Here is a 20,401-nt window from a genome sequence, read left to right on the forward strand (position 1 = left end):
TAAAGTGGACATATTTCTCAAATCTTTAAGTGGGGTGTCAAAAGCCGTAGGACTGACCAGTGATTCTGAAAACACTGGTTCAGCAGTCCATGTTCTTTAGTGCCAGCATGCCTTTCATTGTTTCCAGGTGATTGCTCAGGCCTATCTGTAGCTGACTTTATTTCTTCCATATTATATTAAAGCCAGCTAGTTGCAAATTCTCCTGGGTAAATATGTTTAGGATAATAGTTATGCTATCATCCTAAATAAAACAAAAGGAAATGCAGATACTTCGAGTGACATTTATATATTGCTTATGCTGATGGAAACCACTAAGCTGTCAACATTTTTCAAGGGCTTAGTATATATATATATTTTTTTTTAATTTTTGAGGCTTTAGAACAGTGGTTCTCAAAGTATAGTCCCAGACTTCACCAAAATTTAAAATTTTGTGTTTTAAAAGACCATTAAGAGAATGAAAGTATAAGCCAAAAATTAGGAGAAAATATTTGCAAATCATGTATCTGATAAAAGATTTGTATTTAGAATATATAAAGAACAACTCAATACCAAGGAGACAAACAAGCCAATCAAAAATGGACAAAAGATTTGAGTTGATATTTCAGTAAAGAAGATTAGGAAAGGCCGACAAATATGTTGAATAAGTGCTCAGCATCATCAGTGATTAAAACAAATGTAAATTAAGCTACAAGTAGATACCACTTAATAACCACTAGAATAGCTGTAGTCAAAAAGACAGACAGTAACAAGTATTGTCAAGAAAATGAACAAACTAGAGCTCTCATTCTTTGCACCTACAGTTTCTTAAAAAATTAAGCATAAATTTACAACTGGGCGTTTTCACTCCTGGGAATCTAGCCAAGAGAAATGAAACGTACGTCACATAAAGACTTGTAATGAATGTTTATTACAGCATTGTTCCTAATACCAGAAAACAAACCAACCCAAAAATCCATCACCTGGTAAATGGATAAACAAATTTGATATATCTATAGCAATGGAATACTATTCAACAATGAAAAGGAAGTGCTGCTGCTACAATGTGGATGAATCTAAGAAACATTAAGCTAAGCAGAGAAGACAAAAGATCACATATTTTATCATTCCATTTATATAAAATGTTTAGACAAAGTATATATACAGAGACAGAAAGTAGATTAATGGATACCTGGGGCTAGAGATGGGAATGAGGACTGCAAATGAGCACAAAGGATCTTTTTGGGACGAAAATGTTCTGAAATTGGATTTTGGTGATGGTTATCCAACACTTAATAAAAGTCATTGACATACACTTAAGATGGGTGAGTTTTGTGAAATGTATATTATACCTCAACAAAAACCTTAACAGTCTGTTCCTGGGACCAGCATCACCAGTGAACTTACAGTAGTAGGAAATGCAAATTCTCAGCATCGCTGAAGCAGAAATTATGGCAGTGGGGCCTAGCAACCTGTGTTTTAACAACCTCCAGCAGATTCTGATGTAGGATCAGGTTTGAGAACCACTGCACCAGAATCAAGGAAAGGAGATATGGGTAGTTTTTGGTACAGTTTATGTATATTCATTCGATCCTGTTCCTTTAACTAGAGGAAAGGTTTGAATTAAGGACTGTTGTTGTAGAGTTAAAGAAAATTATAGAGCAGTGGGAGTAAAAATAAACTGGCCTTTCATGTTCTTGATATGTCCCCATGAGAAGCTTTCTGATTGTGATGTTTGTGTACCACATATGTTAGTAAATTCCTGGGTTCTTTTAGGCTTGCTGTTACTTAACGAACATAGCATAAACAACTTCATTTGCCATAACGACAGTGGAAGTTTAGATCCTTGAAAGGAATTATTGCTCCTAAATATTTACACAGTATAATATAGCAGAGCCAGAAATGTGTAGTGATCCCCCCAAAAGTAAAGATCTGGCTATAGATAACAAAGTAAATGGAGCAGCCAGCTGAACCGAACAACTCAGTCTCTTCTCCATCTGTTCAGTGTACTTTTAAAGCCATGATTAGAAAAAGGAGTTGATTTAGAGTAGTTTTCTAATGCATGGCATGTGCTTTCAAAGTTGTTCTCCCCCTGCTTGCCCCACCCCAACCACCCCCAGCAGGATCTAAATGGCCAAAAGAAGTTCTAAAGGTTAAGGCTTGCTTCAGGAAAGGGTTTGGAAATCCAAATGAGACCATAGGTTGGTGAATGTTATTAGATTAAATTTGCAGATAGGGTCTCCCTTAACTGCAGGATGATGCCTTCTGCAGAGATATGAGTTTACGTCTGATAAAAGAAGAGGTTGGGTGGGGGTGGGGGTATAAAACAAATGTAAGAGAAGGGAGAAAAGGGAGTGGGTAACGGTATGAAAATCAATAAATGTATATCATTTATTAGTGGAGTTCACTGAGATCATCAACAGTAATATTTAGAAGACTATAAGGGAATGTGGCACAAACCGTTGTTTCTAAAACTATTCAGCTATAGGTAGAAAGGACTGGGCTATTAGTTTCTTGCAAAGTGTATCTCAACTTCTGTCTCTCTCTTTTTATTATTAACTTCTCACTTTCTCTTTGCTTCTTTTCTTTTGTGTTGTTATTTCTTAAAGCTATTGATAATATTGTATTATTGACTACTAATTATTAGCAAAATGTTAGATTTTATCCTCTAAATTGGTAGTTCTGATTCTGACTTCAATTATTAGATGGGCAATAAAGGAATAAAATATTTTGCAATAAGTTTCATTCTAAGAAGTCTACGCCATAGCAATCTGAACTCCTCATATTTATGAGTAGATAAGCTCCTATAGATGTATTTAAGCTAAAAAAACAAACAAACATTGGATGGATAGAAAAGACAAAATGAAGCAAACCCTCTGTTTGGTAGACATTTTAAATTCTTTTTGGCTTGTTATAGATCCTCTCTGTGATTATTATTGTATCATGGTAGACTTGTTCTCTTGGGAAAATGCTCATCTTTTGAAAGATAACTTAGAATTTTTTTTTAAGCTGTAGTAATTGGAGAATTGCTTCTAATTGGTCTTCCACCAGATGGTGCTAGTGTTGTATACTTGTTAAAATCCTTCAGTGCCATTGAAATCTTAAACTGGTGTATTTTCTCTTTTTCTGTTTCACCATATTTTGCCTTGAGTGTCTTCTTTACACACACTACTTTCCTGGTATACTATTGTATCACCTTACATCTTTTATGTTATGAAGAGTGAACTGATTATGCCTTGGTGATCATGAGGGATAACTTGGGGGATAGTTATCAAGGTCAAGGACTAGGGGAAACTTAAAGATATATAATACGTACTTTCTTGTAAAATTTTTCCTCATGCCTTTGCTTCTTATCTGACTTATGTATACAAATTAAGAACTTATTCTTGACTTTTCTGCTTAGCCACCTTTTATGTTATAACAATGTCATAAAATGTTGTTGTTTAGATCTAGAAGCCATGTTTAAGAAGTTACTACAAATGATACGTTTACTCACATTTAAGTTCAAAATAACTTCAATAACTTTAAAAGAAAGTTTGATTAAAAAAAAAGTTGGCCATTATGTGATATTGGATTTCCTGGCCAATTAACAATTGTCATTTTAAACTTAAATTTTAAGTTTTCCTGTTTACAAGTAAATATTACATGGTTAGTGAATAAAAATTTAAATAAACTAAAATACAATTAAGGGAATAACTCATATTTAAGTACTATTAATATATTACATAACCTATTTTTTCTATTGCATATACTTATATTTTAAAAATATGAAAGTAGTCTCATATCATAGTTTTTAAACCAGTTTTTTCACTTAGTATTTTACAATAATCTTTAATGATAGTATAGTTTTTAATTTAATGAACCTTTTAATTATAGGCATTTTGTTTTTCAGTTTCAGACACAGCTGTGCTATGATTAGTGCTTTTTAATTTTTTGTGTTTTTAAATTTCTCATATAAATCCTTAAAAATATAATATTCAGAAAGAATGCATGTTTTATGACTTTTGATCTATATTTTCAAATTACCATCCAAAAAAGTGAATAGTTTAGACATTTTTAACATTATATGATTTTGCTTGTTTCCCTGAATCCTTACGATCACCAGATTACCCTGGTTTTTAAAGTGACTAAATATTGCTCATTTGAGATTCTCGAAAATAATAATTTGTCACTAAATAAATGAATTTAAAATTGCTTTGATATTTTCTTAGAAATAAGCCTTATTCTTTAAACATTAAATTCTAGAGTTTCATTTATGGTGGTTTGGTTTTTGGTCTTGTCTCCTGTCTTTAAAATACAAACAGCTATTCTTTCATACTTCAGAATACGTTATCTCACATACAAAGCAAAGAATTTAGATCTGTAATAGTTAACTTTTTTAGTGCTTTTTATTACTTGTTTAGGTGCATATGAATGTTTTGCAGTCTGAAAACATGGAAGAATGGTTTTAGGTAAATTACTTTTAAACCTTCAGTAAACTCCTATGCATTTAGCATAGGAGTTATTTAGTACATATTTTTTGGTGGGAAAAATGCTAGATGTTGATAAAGCTTAAGGAATTCTAGTATACTTTTGTGAGGAATTAAAAACAATCAGTTTTTATTTGTTCAAGCAATATATCCTAGCTGATTTTTGATATATTACTAAAAAAATTGTGTTTTTATTTAAGTAGATTACCTTTGAATTAATTCTCCCTTAAACATAAGGAAGCATGTAATTTATTTTAAAATAAAAAACAAACAAAAAGGCATTTTAACATTTGGGAAATGGAGAGAAGGCCTTGAGGAGATTCATACAGAGGTTTTATGTAAGCTTGTAAATGAATGTGAAAACTATTAGCCCAATAACTTAAAAAAACAAATAGCTAGTTTTCCTGTTTCATGAAAAGTCTGCCCCCCATCTCAATTTGGTAGTAGAAATTGCCATTCCCTTACTCTCAGAATGAATAGTCACTGTAAGCAAACTACTTGTAAATCTGGTTTTAAAAGATTCACCAACATTCAATTTGTCTTGGTAGAAGAGACTTACAAACTGTAGAAATAGTAAGTCTGAAGTTTAAACATTTTTTTTAAAGTAAATTGTATTGATAAATAATCAGATTTTTGTAACATTGAATTTTACTTGAAATAATTAAAATAAGCATTTTTAACTTACAGAGTTTTTATAAAAAATGTAATGAATTTAAAAGCAAATGATTCTATATTGTGGGCATTTTATTTGCTTTTTAGATTATGAGTGTGTGGCTTGTATTTTTTTTTTTTTTTAATAAAAAAGACTTAGGACCCTAGAATAGTGCTGAATGAGATTAAATGTTTTAAAAAGTACCAGTCTAATTCTAGAGAATTAGCAGAGTAACACATAGATCTGTTAAAATGTAAGTCCAATGGTAGCTTCTGAAATGTATTTTCGTATATTTAAAGTTTGAGATACCATATGTATCTATTTATGTTTGTCTAAACTAGCAATTCAAAGGGGCTTCAGAGTGCTGTAATAATCTCGAAACCTTAGTCCAGTTACAACAATATTAGTTAAATTCCTCTCAAATAATAAATTTTGCTTAGTCTTATATGCTTTGTGGAAAAATAAATAATCAAATTGCTAAGATTATGAACCTAATTTGTTTATAGAAATGTGTTTTGTGAAATATAAAACTTATTAAATCATTAAATATCTGAATTTTCACTGTTTGTTTTTGCTTTCCTCAAAATATATTAGAGTTAATTGAAATAATTTTTAAATAGTTTCTCAATAAATAGAAAGTGACTTATAATATCTAGCATACTTTCTACTGAATGTCTATTCTTGAACTCCAAATAAGAGTGAAAAAAGCGGGGAGAGGACATAACTTTTGTTCTTAGCAGCTTCTCCTGGAAAAAATCATCACCACTACCAGCTTGATTTGTTTCATTTAATTCTTGCCACATATACTTCTTAGATCCTTATATGTTTTATATTGAAATAATCAGTGTTGAGGTTTTTCTGTTCGTTTAGATTATTTAAACATTCTGATCTGTGCTTAGTAGTGAACTGTTTATTAGATCCATGCTATCTAATAACTAAAGCATATGAAATTTACTGCATTTTGTATTGATTTAATATTGTTAATCTAAAATCTTTGGGTGCAGTGTGTCACATCTGTTTTGTATTCCTCAGTTTAAGAGAAGTGGCAGTATGGTATTTGGAGGAATATTTATTATCTGAGTGTTTTTCTTTGCAACAGTTTCCCTTAGTCTATTGAGAATTATAACTTCCAAGAGACAGTGAATCACCCAGCAAATTCTCAGGTACCCAATTGTAAAGGCCACAGTTAATTGAAATTCTTATTTACCATTTAAGTTCCCTTTGCTTAAATAGAGGTGATTTTGGAGACTTCTGGCAATGATAGCAAATAAATCCAGTGAGATTTTTAAAAATACTCTTTTCATAATAGGTCCAAGCTTGCACTTGATGGATACTCTGGTTTTTCAGGAAAAAACTGACTATTGATTTGTGTTTGAAACCAAATTTTCCATGGCTGGTGATTGAATATTCATACCGTGGTGGTTTCTTAACCTTTTGTGAGGCAATGAATTTCTTTAAGTAATCATGAAAACTATAACCCTCTTTCCTAGAAAAAATGTATAAACACAAACATTTCGCATACGGTATTAATTTATCCTGCCTCTTCCTGCCCGGACGTCCTAGGACCCCAGGTTAGAAAGTGCTACTGTAATGGAAATAAAAAAATCACTGCTAGTATGCTGCTGTCTTTAACATCATGTTATGTCACACTAAGAATTTTCTTCAAGTTTTATTTGACATTACATTTTCTTCTTGATCATCATATGGTAGAAGATAAGCATAGTCTAACATTTATTTTGGAGAAAAAGCACAATTACCTTTTAATTTTAAAGTCAGTCTCTGAAATTGTAGGACATATTTAAACTTCTTTATGCTTTAGGTTCTACTTTAGATATGTAAGAAAACAAAACTCACTTTACATTTTGATCAAAATCGAAGGCAGAAAAAGCTAGAAATGAGTTCCGATGGATCTATTGCTTTTATTAACTAAATGATGAAATTAAATGGCTTAACACCTGTATGAAGAGAAATATTTCATGTTTACTAAAAAGATGATTTCACACCCTCCTGTAAAGAAGTGGGGTAATATCCTGTCTGATCCCTTTCCTTTTCACATTGTGGCGATTAATTATAATCAGGTAATAATAATGGCAGTGTTTATGGCAGTGGTTTTCATGTATATTCACATATGTGAATACACATTTCTATATACTTTCCAAGATGCTTTAGAATGACTGATTCAGATGGGAGTCATAAATGTCAGTCAATAAGTAGATTATAAACACAAGAGAAGCTAAGTATATTTTGAAATTTTTGAAGGTGGCATCATGGGGGAGTATTATTGTGTTCGTCTATAAGTTATCTCATTACTACTTACAGAAAACAACTGAATGAATTTATTATGGACTAAATCTGTGTATTTCCTATGAGAAGAAAACAAACACTGCTTAATCACTTTGTGTTAATGGAAAATTAAATTCTATAGGTATTTATCATTGAAATAGAAAGAGCACTTTTCCCTACAACTTTTTTTTTCTTACCTGCTCTTATTATTTTCTGTGACCAGACAAAAAATTGGAAGGTGATATTCCCCTTTTCTTTCTTCTCAGTATTGTCAGTGAAGCAGGAGCATCCATCTACAGTGTTAGCTCTGAAGCTAACAAAGAGATGCCGGGACTGGACCCTAATTTGAGAAGTGCAGGTAAGAAGCTTAGCACCATCACAGAAGCATGTGATTATAACAGTTTGTACTTGTTTTTATAACAAACAAAATATTTAAATATCCAAGAACACTTAGAAGATATATTTTTATGAATAGGCTTGTTAGAAGTGGTTGGTTGGAATAATAATTGGAAAAGAAAAGGAAGAATACTGTTTGTAAAGAACACAGCATAGTATTCCAGAATGAAAAATTAACCCAAAACATCTTTAGTAAAATTAAATGCTAGAGAGTTAACAGAAATAATAAATACTCTTAAGCTCTCCGCTTATTAAAACAAAATATTTATTACAGCTTTTTGTTGGCAAAAAGTAATATATTAACATAAAACTATTTATAGTCAAATGTATGAGCCTACACAGGCTTTCAGTTTATTGCTAAATATTTGTCAAATGACCAGTTTCTCTTTTGCTAATGGGAATCATCAGTGGTATACTGTTTATATCAAGCCTGTTGTGATTTTAGTTGTATTAAGTTGCTTTGATTTCTGCAATGTGGAAGAGTTAAATTCTTGTGTGTGAAGAAATTAAGATACTTTGATACATCTAGTGAATGTAATTAGTATCACAAGCAAGATACTAGTTCTGGCCAGAGTATTTTTCTGTGTAATGTAGATATTCAGACTACTTTGTTAGAAACTGACTTTTTATTGAAAATTTTTCCTTAAGTATTCTCATCAAGTTTTATCAGCTATTCTTAAAATCTATACCTGGGGATGTATATTTGAAGGTTTTTTGTGTTTTTTTTTTTTTTGCATTAATTTAAAGCTAAAAACTTCTTTCTTATATCCAGAAAAGCTTGTAGTTTCTCTTCAGTTTTTCATTCCATGACATAGTCCCTATCTAAAACGATCATCTTCTCAAACTCAGAACCCAGCTCAAAATCTTGCTTCTTCTGTGAAGTTTTTCCCTATCACCCCAGCTCAGCATGGTTTCTCCCTTCTTGCCATGTACTTTTTTGATACTTGCCTTGTAATAATAATAATAATAATAATAATAATAATAGTAATAATTAGATATAGTAATCCTGGTAGGAGCTGCTAATACTAATCTTTTTTAAGCACCTAATATATGTGAAACATTGTGATAAATGCATTACCAGGATTATTTTTTTAATCCTCAGAATTGCCCTATGAGACGTTTATTAATCCCACTTTATAGATGAAGAAACCAAGGCTTAAAAGGCTTAAAGAGGCCACATAGCCAGTAAGGGTGCGCATAATATTTGTGTACTTTTATAATTCACAACCTCCCAAGTTGGCACTGAAAGGTAATCTTCCAACAGGGCATTGGAAAAACATGTTGTCTAGGAGGTGGTGGTCCCTCAGACCTCCCACTGTCATAGTATTATAGATGACACAAGATTACTACATTCCAACAAGACCCTATGAAAATAGGAAATAATAAAAAGAGGAATTGGTGTCTGTTCCTAAGTACTCTGATTTCAAAATCTAGCTCTGTCTTCAGTTTGTGATTCACTGCAGGTATGCATTCCTTCTGTGTTTCAGTTTCTGTCTATGGGGCAGTGACTACGTTTGATCCATATTAACTCAAAACATCTACCTAGACAATTTTGAGTCTTCAGAATCTAGTCCTGGAGGCAAATATTGAAAGAAGCTGAGAGTCTCCACTCTCGCTTTTTTAGGGCCCACTTCCTTTTCAATTCCTGTTTTCTGAATGAGAGTCTTTCCCTTTCCCAGTGATTGATGCCAGGGATGACTTTATACTTCATTTGAGATCTGACCTACCTGTGGGTGTGAGTTTTACCTTTCATCCCTCCATGAGTAACAGAACCTCAACGTTCATACAAGTGTTAAACATGTGTAAGAAAATAACTTCAAATTACCAGTTTATCAACTTATTGAAAACACAGTTTATCCTTATATATGCTTATATTCTCACATAATAAATACATTATACATGAGAGGCATTTAAATTAGATGGGTAGACTACTAGATAGATGGCATTAAAATATTTAGTATAGATTCCTGATTTAAAATGGAAAATTGAGTATACCTGTTATTCCTTCACTTCTTTCTGAAATATTAAAATCACAGTAACTTGATGGAATGAAGACAAACTCACTAGGACAAAGAGAATGGGAGAGGAAATAACAGCAACAGTTTCGAAGCTGGAAAGCAGATGACTAAGTACAAAGTTATCTAGCCAACTTGAGAAAATTGAATACTAAGACAGCATTGTAGAAAACAGCAAACTAATCTAAAATAGATCACAGAAACTGCATAGGTTCAGGAAATGTATCAAGCCCCTTTAGAAGTATTTTGGGAGTGCTGAGAGTGGGTCTAAAATAAGAGGATTGATTGAAGGTCTGTTTAAAAAGCAATTAGACCAAGTTAAACATTGACTATCATATAAACCAGCAATTCCGTTCTTACGTGTATACTCAAAAGAATTGAAAACAAGTACTCAAAAAATTCTTGTACACAAATGCTCATAGCAGCACTATTCACAGTAGCCGAGAGCTGGAAACAGCCCACATGTCCATAGCAGATGAATGGATAAACAAAATGTGGCATATTCATACAGTGGAATATTATTTTTAGCCATAGAAACGAATAAAGTACTGATACATGCTACATCATGGATGAACTTTGAAAACATGCCAAGTGAAAGAAGCCAAACAGAAAAAGCCACATATTGTATGATTACATTTATATGAAACGTCCAGAATAGGCAAATCTGTAGAGACAGAAAACTGATTGGTGGTTGCCAGGACCAAGGAGAGGGGAAAATGAAGAGGGATGGCTTAATAGGTACGGGTTTTTTTTTTAAGGTGATAAAATGTTTTTTGGAACTTTTTAGAAGTGGTGGTTCACACAGCATTTAAGTATACCACATACCACTGAATTGCACACTTTTAAATGGTTAATTTTATATTATGTGAATTTCACATCAGTGAAACGGAACCTCCCATTGCACACATTTTGAATAACTTTCCTTCTTCCACCTGTGCAGAACATTGGAGATTCTCTCAAGAGGGTTAAATGGAAGGTCTCTATACTGGAGGATACAGGTTGTACATGAGAGTAGGGATACCTACTGAAAAAAGAAGGGTTAAATAATTATTTACATGCTGTCATAGAGACTTTAGAGAGGACTCAGTCTTCCCTGCAGGAGATTAGGGGATTCAGACCAAGAGAAAACACCTAAAGAAACTGCAATCAGAGAGTTCACAAAGAATTGGCCAAATCTCCAGATAGTGAAGGCCACAGTTGACAAACCTCGAAGTTTTGCATATTTTATTTTTCTTACAAACACACACACACACACACACACACACACACACACACACACACACAATGAATGGGTTCTCCTTGATATTTTCTTATTGGTTACTGATGGCACATGGTGGAGCATCAATTTTTGCCTGGGTGTCTTGAAACCAGCCCACTGATTGAAATCTTACTAATTCTGATATTTTTTCAGTTGACTTGTTTGAGTTTTCTAGGTAGACAGTCATCATCTGTAAATAATAATAATCTAGTTTTTGTCTGTTCAGTAATTATGCTTTCTTTCTTTTCTTAACCAATTGCATTCATTAACTAGAATTTCCTGAACAATGGTGAATAGTAGTAGTGATACAGACAAATATTGGTGTCATATGTGGGCACAATAGTATTTGCCATATATTTGGATATACTGCATTTAAAAAATACATAATGGCTTCCTTGAGATACAGTTTACATAGCATACAGTTTACTCTTTTACAGTGTGTCAGTGTTTTTCAGTATAGTTAGAATTGTGCAACCACCACCACTATCTGATTTTAGAACAGTCTCACCACCCCAAATAGAAACCCCATATCCATTAGCAATCAGCCTCCCTTTCTCTCTTCTCCCCAACCCCTGGCAAACACTAATTTATTTTCTGTCTATATGAATTTGCCTATTCCGGATATTTCATATAAATTGAATCATTACAATACGTGGTCTTTTGTGACTGACTGGCTCTTTCACTTAGCATAGTGTTTTCAAGGTTCATTCATACTATAGCATATATCAGCACTTCATTTCTTCTTATTGCCAAATAATTTTCCATTGTATGGGTGTATCACATTTGTTCACACAGTTATCAGTTGATGGATATTTAGGTGGTTTTCACTTTTTTGCCCATTATGAATAATGCCACTATGAACATTAATGTACAAAATTTTATGTAGACATATGTTTTCATTTCTCTTGAGTATATAACTAGGAGTAGAAATTTGGGGGCATGTAGTAACTCTATGTTTAATATTTACCAGAAGTCTTTTGACTTCTGTTACTATGCTTTCCTCACCATTCATCTTTTGTCTCTTTTACTATTTTCTATCTCAAAATGTGAATGTGCCCCAAGTTTTGGGTCATGACTTTCTCGCTTTTCATGATCTTTATCAGTAATCTATTAATTCCCTTTCCTTGAACTACGATCTGTTTCTTACTTTCAGGAATCTCTTGTCAGCCTGATCATTCTCAACCTACATGTATTATTATTACTGTCTATTGCATAATTCTTTTCTTGGTTATCCTGCTAGCAGGAAAACAGCACCATCTCTCCAAAGGCTGGGCATACTGCTTTTTAAATTCTACTTTAAACGATGTCCATCTTCCTGCCTCCTTTCTCTTCCATGCTTGAGTTTTTATGCTGTATAACATGAACAACATCTGAAAGGGAAATATCTGTTCTGGAAATACTAGAGTCTATGTTGCGATTGTTTATTGGGGACACTGTAACTCTAGAGTTCTTAGGACTTATTGTAGAATTAATATGTCACCTAGAAACTGTCATTTCCAGTCCATTGTTGCTGCATTTAGCAATATTAGGATGAACAAGGGAGACACTGGCAGTGAAACAGTTAGAAGGGCACCAGGTAGGTAGAAAATAGTTTAAAAACCCTTGTGTGTATTTTAGAAATTTTAAAATATGAGAATCTACCGACATTTATCAATTGGATAAAGCAATTGCTCTATCCAATTTCTTAAGTTTAAATTTTCATAATGTGGGTTTTCCTGAAGGGGTTGATTTGAGAGATATACCTATTATTGATATCCTTTTATCGATACTACCTTCCTGCATAGTGAACGTACTGATGCCTTTATCCTTAACTTGGTTTACTGTTGTGTGTTGTTGTTGTTTTTTTTAATCAATAATGTATTTGGAAAACGCATGTATGTATTTGAAAATTATTCTTATTGCATTATATATAGATAAAGGCTAGAATAAAGAAATATTTGCTTTTAGAAAATATCAGGTGGTAGCATGTATTTTCAATGTGTAATTATAAAAGTGATTATTAGAGAAAACCATTTCTTCTGTAACCTGCAATGCTTTGCACTAATTAACCTTTTGTGAGGTGTATGTGCAGGCCTTGGAATCTCCATCTCTTCTGTGGGCAAAATAGGCAGATTGTATAACACCAGCTTATTGTTCTCTAAGCTTGCCTTGTAAGCTGCCGTTTCATGATATGTTAGAAGTAATAATGGAATATGTGAAAAAGACTTGAATGACTGTGTAGTGAACTTGATGTTCACAGTAGATCTTACCTCTGATGAGAGGTAGTACAAATTAGTGACAGGAGAATCTGGTCATCACTTGTAAGAGGTGGCTTCTGTTGCCAGACCTTGAACAGTCAGGGGATTCCTTTGATTTCTTTCACTTAATGAATTTATATTTTATCCAACCTTCTGTATGAGTAGGTGGATTAGTTTTTATGTATTTAGAAAATAAAAGCTGTTCATATGTAGGGACTCAATGTAACTATGCTACTTGGGAAAAAAAGAGCTGCCTTTAGAAGTAGCCTTAAGATTCATATTAAATTTCTTTTCTCTAGCTAGATTTATCTTATAAGCTAAATTAAATAGAAATTTTTGTTAACATTTGGTAGGGGAAAAAAAAAAGATGACAATGAATGATGACCAAGTAAAATGACACAAGTAAAGGAATATTTGAAGTTAATTTTCAAGTCTCTTGAACATGAATTGTGATGGTCAAGATGATTAGGATTGTGCGTGTGTTAAGAGACAAGCAGTTGTGACTTGGATCACTTCACAGAGTAATCTTGCAATCATATTCAGGGCAATACAAGTATATTCACTAGCCAACTGACTTTGTCACTGTTTGCAATAACATACGATTTCATCATTCACTCATCATTATCAGGATCTAGTCCTAATAAGCATATTTGACATACAAATGTATGTCATGTTTATAATAAAGCAGGATTATATAAAAGTAAAATAGATATCTACCTGTTCATTAAAGTGTGAGCTCCTCTACTATGCTGTATCTGTACTTAAAGAACGAACAGGTGATTATGTAAGTATAGCAACTAAATGTTTTATTTATTCTTTCACATATATAACCTGTTCACTCTATTTGTGTTCAGGAATGCCTAGTGGTTCTTATAGTATAGTTAATCTTGAAATTTTACATTCACTTTTTGTGTGAAATTGTTGGTCTTTTGGGGAGAAGATAAAGAGGGATAGATTTAAGTACTTGTGTTATGAGGAACTAACATGACTATCTGGATACTGCTTTTCACGTTAAGATTTCTGATTCTGTTTTTTCAGTTTCCATAGCAAGGCGTGTACAAGATCCATTAGCTGAGCTGGTGAAAATCGAGCCGAAGCACATTGGAGTTGGAATGTATCAGGTAAAAGCAATGTGTATCATTTAATTTATGAAACCCATCAATACAAAGAGCAATACTCAAACTTGGCCTAGTAATTGTCAGTGGAAATAGATTCCAATTTTCAAAGGTTATACAGTTTGTAGGAAGGTAGTTAGGAGTTATAAGTTATTAGGGAACGAAGGGATTTTTGTTTTCTGTGTTTATGGTTTTGATCTAGACTTAGAATTGACTGTAGTCAGATTTAAAGACTTTTGGCACATTTGATCTCACTAGCAACTTAATCTAGAGAGCCTTTTCTTTTAGCATTATTATAAAAATGGAGGGGTTATGGGACAAGGGGGATATGTTGGCTCTTTGTGTAAACCAGTATGAACTATTGGTCTTTATCAATCTTTCAGAAAGAAGCCGTTGATACCTACCGTTACCTTTTTTTTTCCCCTGTTTCCATTCCTATTTGATTATGATAGTTTTTGGTCATTACCCAGTATGAGCTAAACACTTTCAAATTTTTACTACCACTTTGTAGTAGTAAAAGTAGTTATAGTGCTTGTTGTTGTTATTACTATATTTTCAATTCTTGAGGTTGTGTTTACTGGACAATTGAGGACGGCACGAAATCTTGAAAAAGTGAATCCATGTTGTCTCCAGAAACCTAGAGTTGTATTACTTTCCTCTTTGATGAAAGTTTTTCTTAACCCTAAATAGAATATTACCCTTTGTATAATTTTCATGAGATTTGAGTTGTAGGTACTATACTTTATCTAAAGAAATACTACATTAGGTCATGGAATCTGTGACCACTAGAAATAGAAGAGACCTTAAAAATCATACAACCCTACCCACTCATTTGACAGAAAAAGAACTGTGTCCTAGAATTTTACCTAGGATCACACTGGCAAAGCCTAGAGTAACTTGTCATCTATTAGAATGGGAAGTATTCCCATTTTATAGAAAGTTAGACTTTAACTGGACTTGTTCATTAGGGAAGGGTAGTTACTGAAGGGACTGATCTAGCTACGTATAAAATTGCCTAGTATCTAGAGTACAACTCTAGCAGTTTTATGATGTAGGCATTTTAGGTGAAGTTATGGAATGCCTCAGCAAGGTAGTGGAACAAACAAAAGGGAAAGTCAAACTTACAGGACCCAGGCAGGCTAATAAGCAGTTGGCATCAAAAGGTCTTTAGGTAAATAGCAGAGACCTAGTCTCCAGATTTGGATTCAGAGATAGCATTTAACATGAAAAAAAATGGGGATATTTTCCAACAGCAGTGGGAAGTAATGGAAGAGTTTAAGCACAAGGATGACATGATCTGATTTGCATTTTTAAACATTTACTCTGGCTATGCTGGGGAAAATGATTTAGAGGGGCAGGGGAGGAGCAGTAGGACCAGTTTGGAGGCTGTTACTTACCCCAGGTGAAAGATGATGGTGGCTTAGGAAAAAATTAATGACAGTAGAATTGGAAAGAAGTTAAATCTATTTTCTTGGAACTACTTGTTGTAAGTGATAAGTGAAGGAAAGGAGTTTTAAGAATTTGCTCCAAAGGTCCTGGTATGTGGATGATGCCTGAGTAGAGCAGATTTCCTAAGGATTAGGTCAGTAATTTCATTTTGGACATGTTAAATTCGAGATACTTATAAGAAATCCAAGGAAAAATGTCAAATAAGAGTTGGAGATACAAGTGTGGGATTTAGAGAAATAGCCATGTTAACATTGGAGTACAGACTGGCAAATAATGACACTGAGAATGGGATCAAGATGGTAGGCTAAAAGTTCATGAAGTTCTTTAACTTCATTACTACCACCACTGACATATTTACAACTGCAAATTCCATAAGATAAGGTATGCATATATATCTGTACCTATATAAACCCATTTATATGACTAAATTGATAACAGTATGGGAAAACAAGAAAGAGTTTCGTCAGTAGATGGAAATTTCAGGTATTTCTGAAAGACATTATACATGAGGAATCACACCCATGGAAAAATAAAACCTGATGGACCACATCTCAAAATATATGGATCAGTAGCGTTCTCAAACAAGAATCATATTCAAGTAGTGGGGAGGGGCCCTATAGTATTAGGTAAGGAGGTATATATAGAGTGGGTAGGCCTGCAGTACCCCTTCTGCAGTATACTGTGAATCCAAGCTAAAGCACTGAGTATAACACAGAGGCCACCAGAGGCTGGGAGATCCTCAAGTAGCCTTTGATTATCAGGAAACTCAAGAAGCCCCATCCTGGCAAGATAAACTCCTGAATTATATGTGACACCTAGCACCATATCTCATATTTCCCACATTACCACTTGAGGAAGATGGTGGTAAACAGAAACAGCATACACAGACAGCCAAATAGAGACTGTGAAATGATCTTGCTACCAAGAATCACTAAACATTTAAGGAAAACCTATGATAGAGAAGTGAGGCACCAAACTTAAAAAGCAAAAAATAACACACAATGAACAGTCAGTAGACTTTGAAATAAGTAAAATTAATATTCATGGAGAGACAAGAGAGGTTATTGCATTTATAAAACAAACATGGGATAGAATGAAATTAAACCAACCTTAGAATTTAAAAATATGATTGCTGAGATTTTCAAAACAAATAGGATCGAGTAGACACAGCTAAAAGCAAAGTAATGAATTGGAAGACTGAGCTAAGAGATTCTTTAGAATGCATCTTACACTGAAAAAGATGGAAAGCATGAACAAAAAATCATATGTAGAAGACATTCTAAAGCTTTAACATTCATCTAATAGAAGATTCAAATAAATAAAGAGAATGGAGGGGATTATAATCATAGAAAGAATAGGAGAAAATTTCTCCAAACTGAAGACAGACAAGTCTTTTGAAAGTGCCGAAGAAGAGAATAATAGAAGACTTACAGTCACATGCCATCCTATGAAATTTCAGCTCTATGACCGTACCACCCTGAACGTGCCCCATCTCGTCTGATCTCAGAAGCTAAGCAGGGTCGGGCCTGGTTAGTACTTAGTACTTGGATGGGGAATTTCAGAACGCTAGCGATAACAGAGACTGATTAAAAGCTTCCAGAGAGCAAACATATTTTATCTACAAAGGAAAGAATCAGATTTTTAAAAAAAGTTTAAAAAAAAAAGTTTTTTTAAAAAAAGTGATAGAATATAGAAATGCAGTAGTTTTGAAGTTCTAGGGAAAGAATATTTTGAATTCATAATTCTGTATTCAGGAAAAATAGCAAATCAGTGTGAGAGGAAAATAAAAGCGTTTTTGGACCTGTAATGATTCATGTTCTCTGATTGTTACAGACCTTTTTCGAAAGTATTGTGTATGGAAGTACTCCTGACCAAAAAAGTGGGGAGGGGACCCAAAGAATGGAAGGGCATGTCGTGAGGAAACAGTATTGAGTTAAGGAAACAGTGGAGAGTTTTGCAATACACAAACACACACAAAAAAGGTATACGGAGTTGAGTCTCATCGCTTTTTTTTATCTGTAATGTTAATCTTTAAATATTATCAGTCTGAATCAAATTAGTTCAACATGGGAGGGTAGAAGAAAAAGAAGTGATGAAATATTTGTTTTTTTTTTTCAAGAAAACAATTCAGATATAGATTAACGCTACAATTTGTTAGTAAAACATAATCTGAAATATATGAATAATACCCACAAATAGGATATTAAATATAAATCATGACAGCAAAAAAGTTTATCATCTTAACCAAAGGCAGAGAAAAGAAAACAAGTAAACATAGTAAATAAATGAAATATATGATGACAGGAATAAGTATAGGTAATAGGTAAAGGTTAATGGGTTAAATTGTCCTAGTAATAGAATCTCAGACTTCTAAAAATAAAATATAGCACTATATGTGCAAGAGATACTTGTGTAAGAGATACTTGTAAAGAAAAAAGCAACCTCAATATTAGAAATTTGAAAAAACAATTTCACATGAATGAAAAAGAAAGTCATAACAATGTTAATATCAGACTAAATAGAATTTAAGGCAAAGTGCAACAGGTTAAAGAGGGATATTGCAGATTAATAACAGATTCAGTCTTTCAAAAAGATATAATTGCCCTGAACATTCTGTGTTATCTAATACTATAGCTCCAAGAAATATGCGATATTAAAAACTTCTAAAAATCAGAGGAAGAGACAAATATACTTTTTTTCCATAGGGGTCTTGATAGACCACCACATATTAACACGTACATTTTTAAAATAACCTTTTTGAGATATAATCACATACCATACCTACATGTACATACATACATAAATTCACCCACTTAAAGTGCACAGGTCGATGATTTGTAGTGTATTCATAGGGTTGTAAAAGCTATTGCCACTGTCTAATTTTTTAACATTTTCATCACCCCAAGAAGAAACCATTAGCAATCGCTCTCCATCGCCCCCTCCTTCCCTAGCCCTAGGCAACTACTAATCTATTTTCTGTCTCTATAGGTTTGTCATTTCTGGATATTTCATATAAATGGAATCATATAATATGTGGCTTTTTGTGACTGGCTTCCTTTATTTAGCATAATGTTTTCAAGGTTTATTCATGCTGTAGCACATATCAAAACTTCATTCTTTTTCATGGGCAAATAGTATTCCACTGTATATATATATAGGTAACTACATATTTTATTATTAAAGTTTTGGTCTGGTTGATTTGTACACGTTTGTACGTGGGTTTATATAAAACATTTACATAAAATATATAAAGAGCCTCTGTATACCATTTATTGTAGATGAAATACAAATTTTTATCAGAGAAACCCAAATTAAACAAGGGGCTAGTATATCAACCTAACAATTGAGTAAATTTGTAATGAAATGATAAACTTCTGAAACACCTGTGCAAGTGAGAAGGATATAGTGAAATGAGCATTCACATAGATTGTTGATGGAAGTGCAAATTGTCACTTTTAAGCAAATAGTCAATACCTAAGGAAGATGCACTTTAAAAAAAAATGCATCCCTTTGACCTGGTAGTTCTTTCTTTAGGGATCTCTTCTAAGGCAGTAATAAGAACTGCTGATTGGATTTATATACAAGTTTGCTGTTGTAGCAAAATATTGGAAGCAACTGCAATAGAGAAATAGTTAAATTAGTTCTGGTATATTCATCAGTTAAAATATTATACAGCCATTAAAAATTCAGGCTTTCAGGGAGCATTTAATGACATAAGAAATTACTCTGGATATACTATTTTTAAATTGCAGTAAAATTATTCTTTTTAAATCATAGATGTACACTGAAGAAAAAAATATCTGGCTGATGACTGATATTTATATCTTTGTTAGTGTGATTAGGGATTTTTATTTTCTTCTTTTTAACTTTTTTTTTTCCAATCTTTTCATCATGAATATGTCTTAGGAAAAATTTGTTATAAAATATAGATCCATTTCCATATCCCAGCCAATGGGCCACTTAATCTTAAGTGTTGATAGAATAGACTTCCAATACAACCAGAGTGGGACTGAATTTCTTTTCAGTTGGGACCTCTAAATGTTTTTAGTATAAATGTAATACTTATATGTATTCTGAAGCTGGACAAACATTGCCGACTTTAAAAATGGAAGCTGTTCAAGGAAAAAATGTTAAATAGTTAGATGAAATAATAGAAGCTACAATATTATTATTTCAATAGAAACAAATACTTTTGGTTTAATAGCAGCTAAAATGCTAAAGACAGCACTCCAGTCCTTGTCTTAGGAATGGGGAGAGCTGATTTTAAAAACACATGCCTGTCATTATTTCTGGAGAGAGAGGCAGCCAGTGTGGTCAAATGACAACATATCCCTAACTGACCCCTCAAGACTTTGCTGGAAAGTGGCTTGGTGTTATTCCCAAGAAAACACTCCAGGGTGAGAGCAGGATGATGCAGGGTTGGCTCCGTTGGGTTCTCTGGGACATGGGGAATGGTGGTTTAGCTTGGCCTTGTCATACCCTGAAAGCACAACTTAAGTCAGTTGGATTTACTTGGTGCTTATTTCTTCTTTGGACAGTTTTTAGAAACTT

The 20,401-nt window shown here is 33.1% G+C and overlaps 1 protein-coding gene across 3 annotated transcripts in view; it reads left to right on the plus strand.

The window, feature by feature from the left end:
* Positions 1–20,401, plus strand: part of SRBD1 (S1 RNA binding domain 1) — a 183,248-nt gene that overhangs the window by 92,263 nt on the left and 70,584 nt on the right. For all 3 annotated transcript variants that reach the window (XM_039887259.1, XM_039887260.1, XM_039887261.1), the window contains exons 15-16: positions 7,647–7,738; positions 14,325–14,407. In XM_039887259.1, the coding sequence (XP_039743193.1) occupies positions 7,647–7,738; positions 14,325–14,407 (175 nt within the window). The remainder of the gene's footprint in view (positions 1–7,646; positions 7,739–14,324; positions 14,408–20,401) is intronic.

This window comes from Pteropus medius, unplaced genomic scaffold, assembly GCF_902729225.1.
Source record: "Pteropus medius unplaced genomic scaffold, Ma_sr-lr_union100, whole genome shotgun sequence".
Lineage (NCBI taxonomy): Eukaryota > Metazoa > Chordata > Mammalia > Chiroptera > Pteropodidae > Pteropus > Pteropus medius.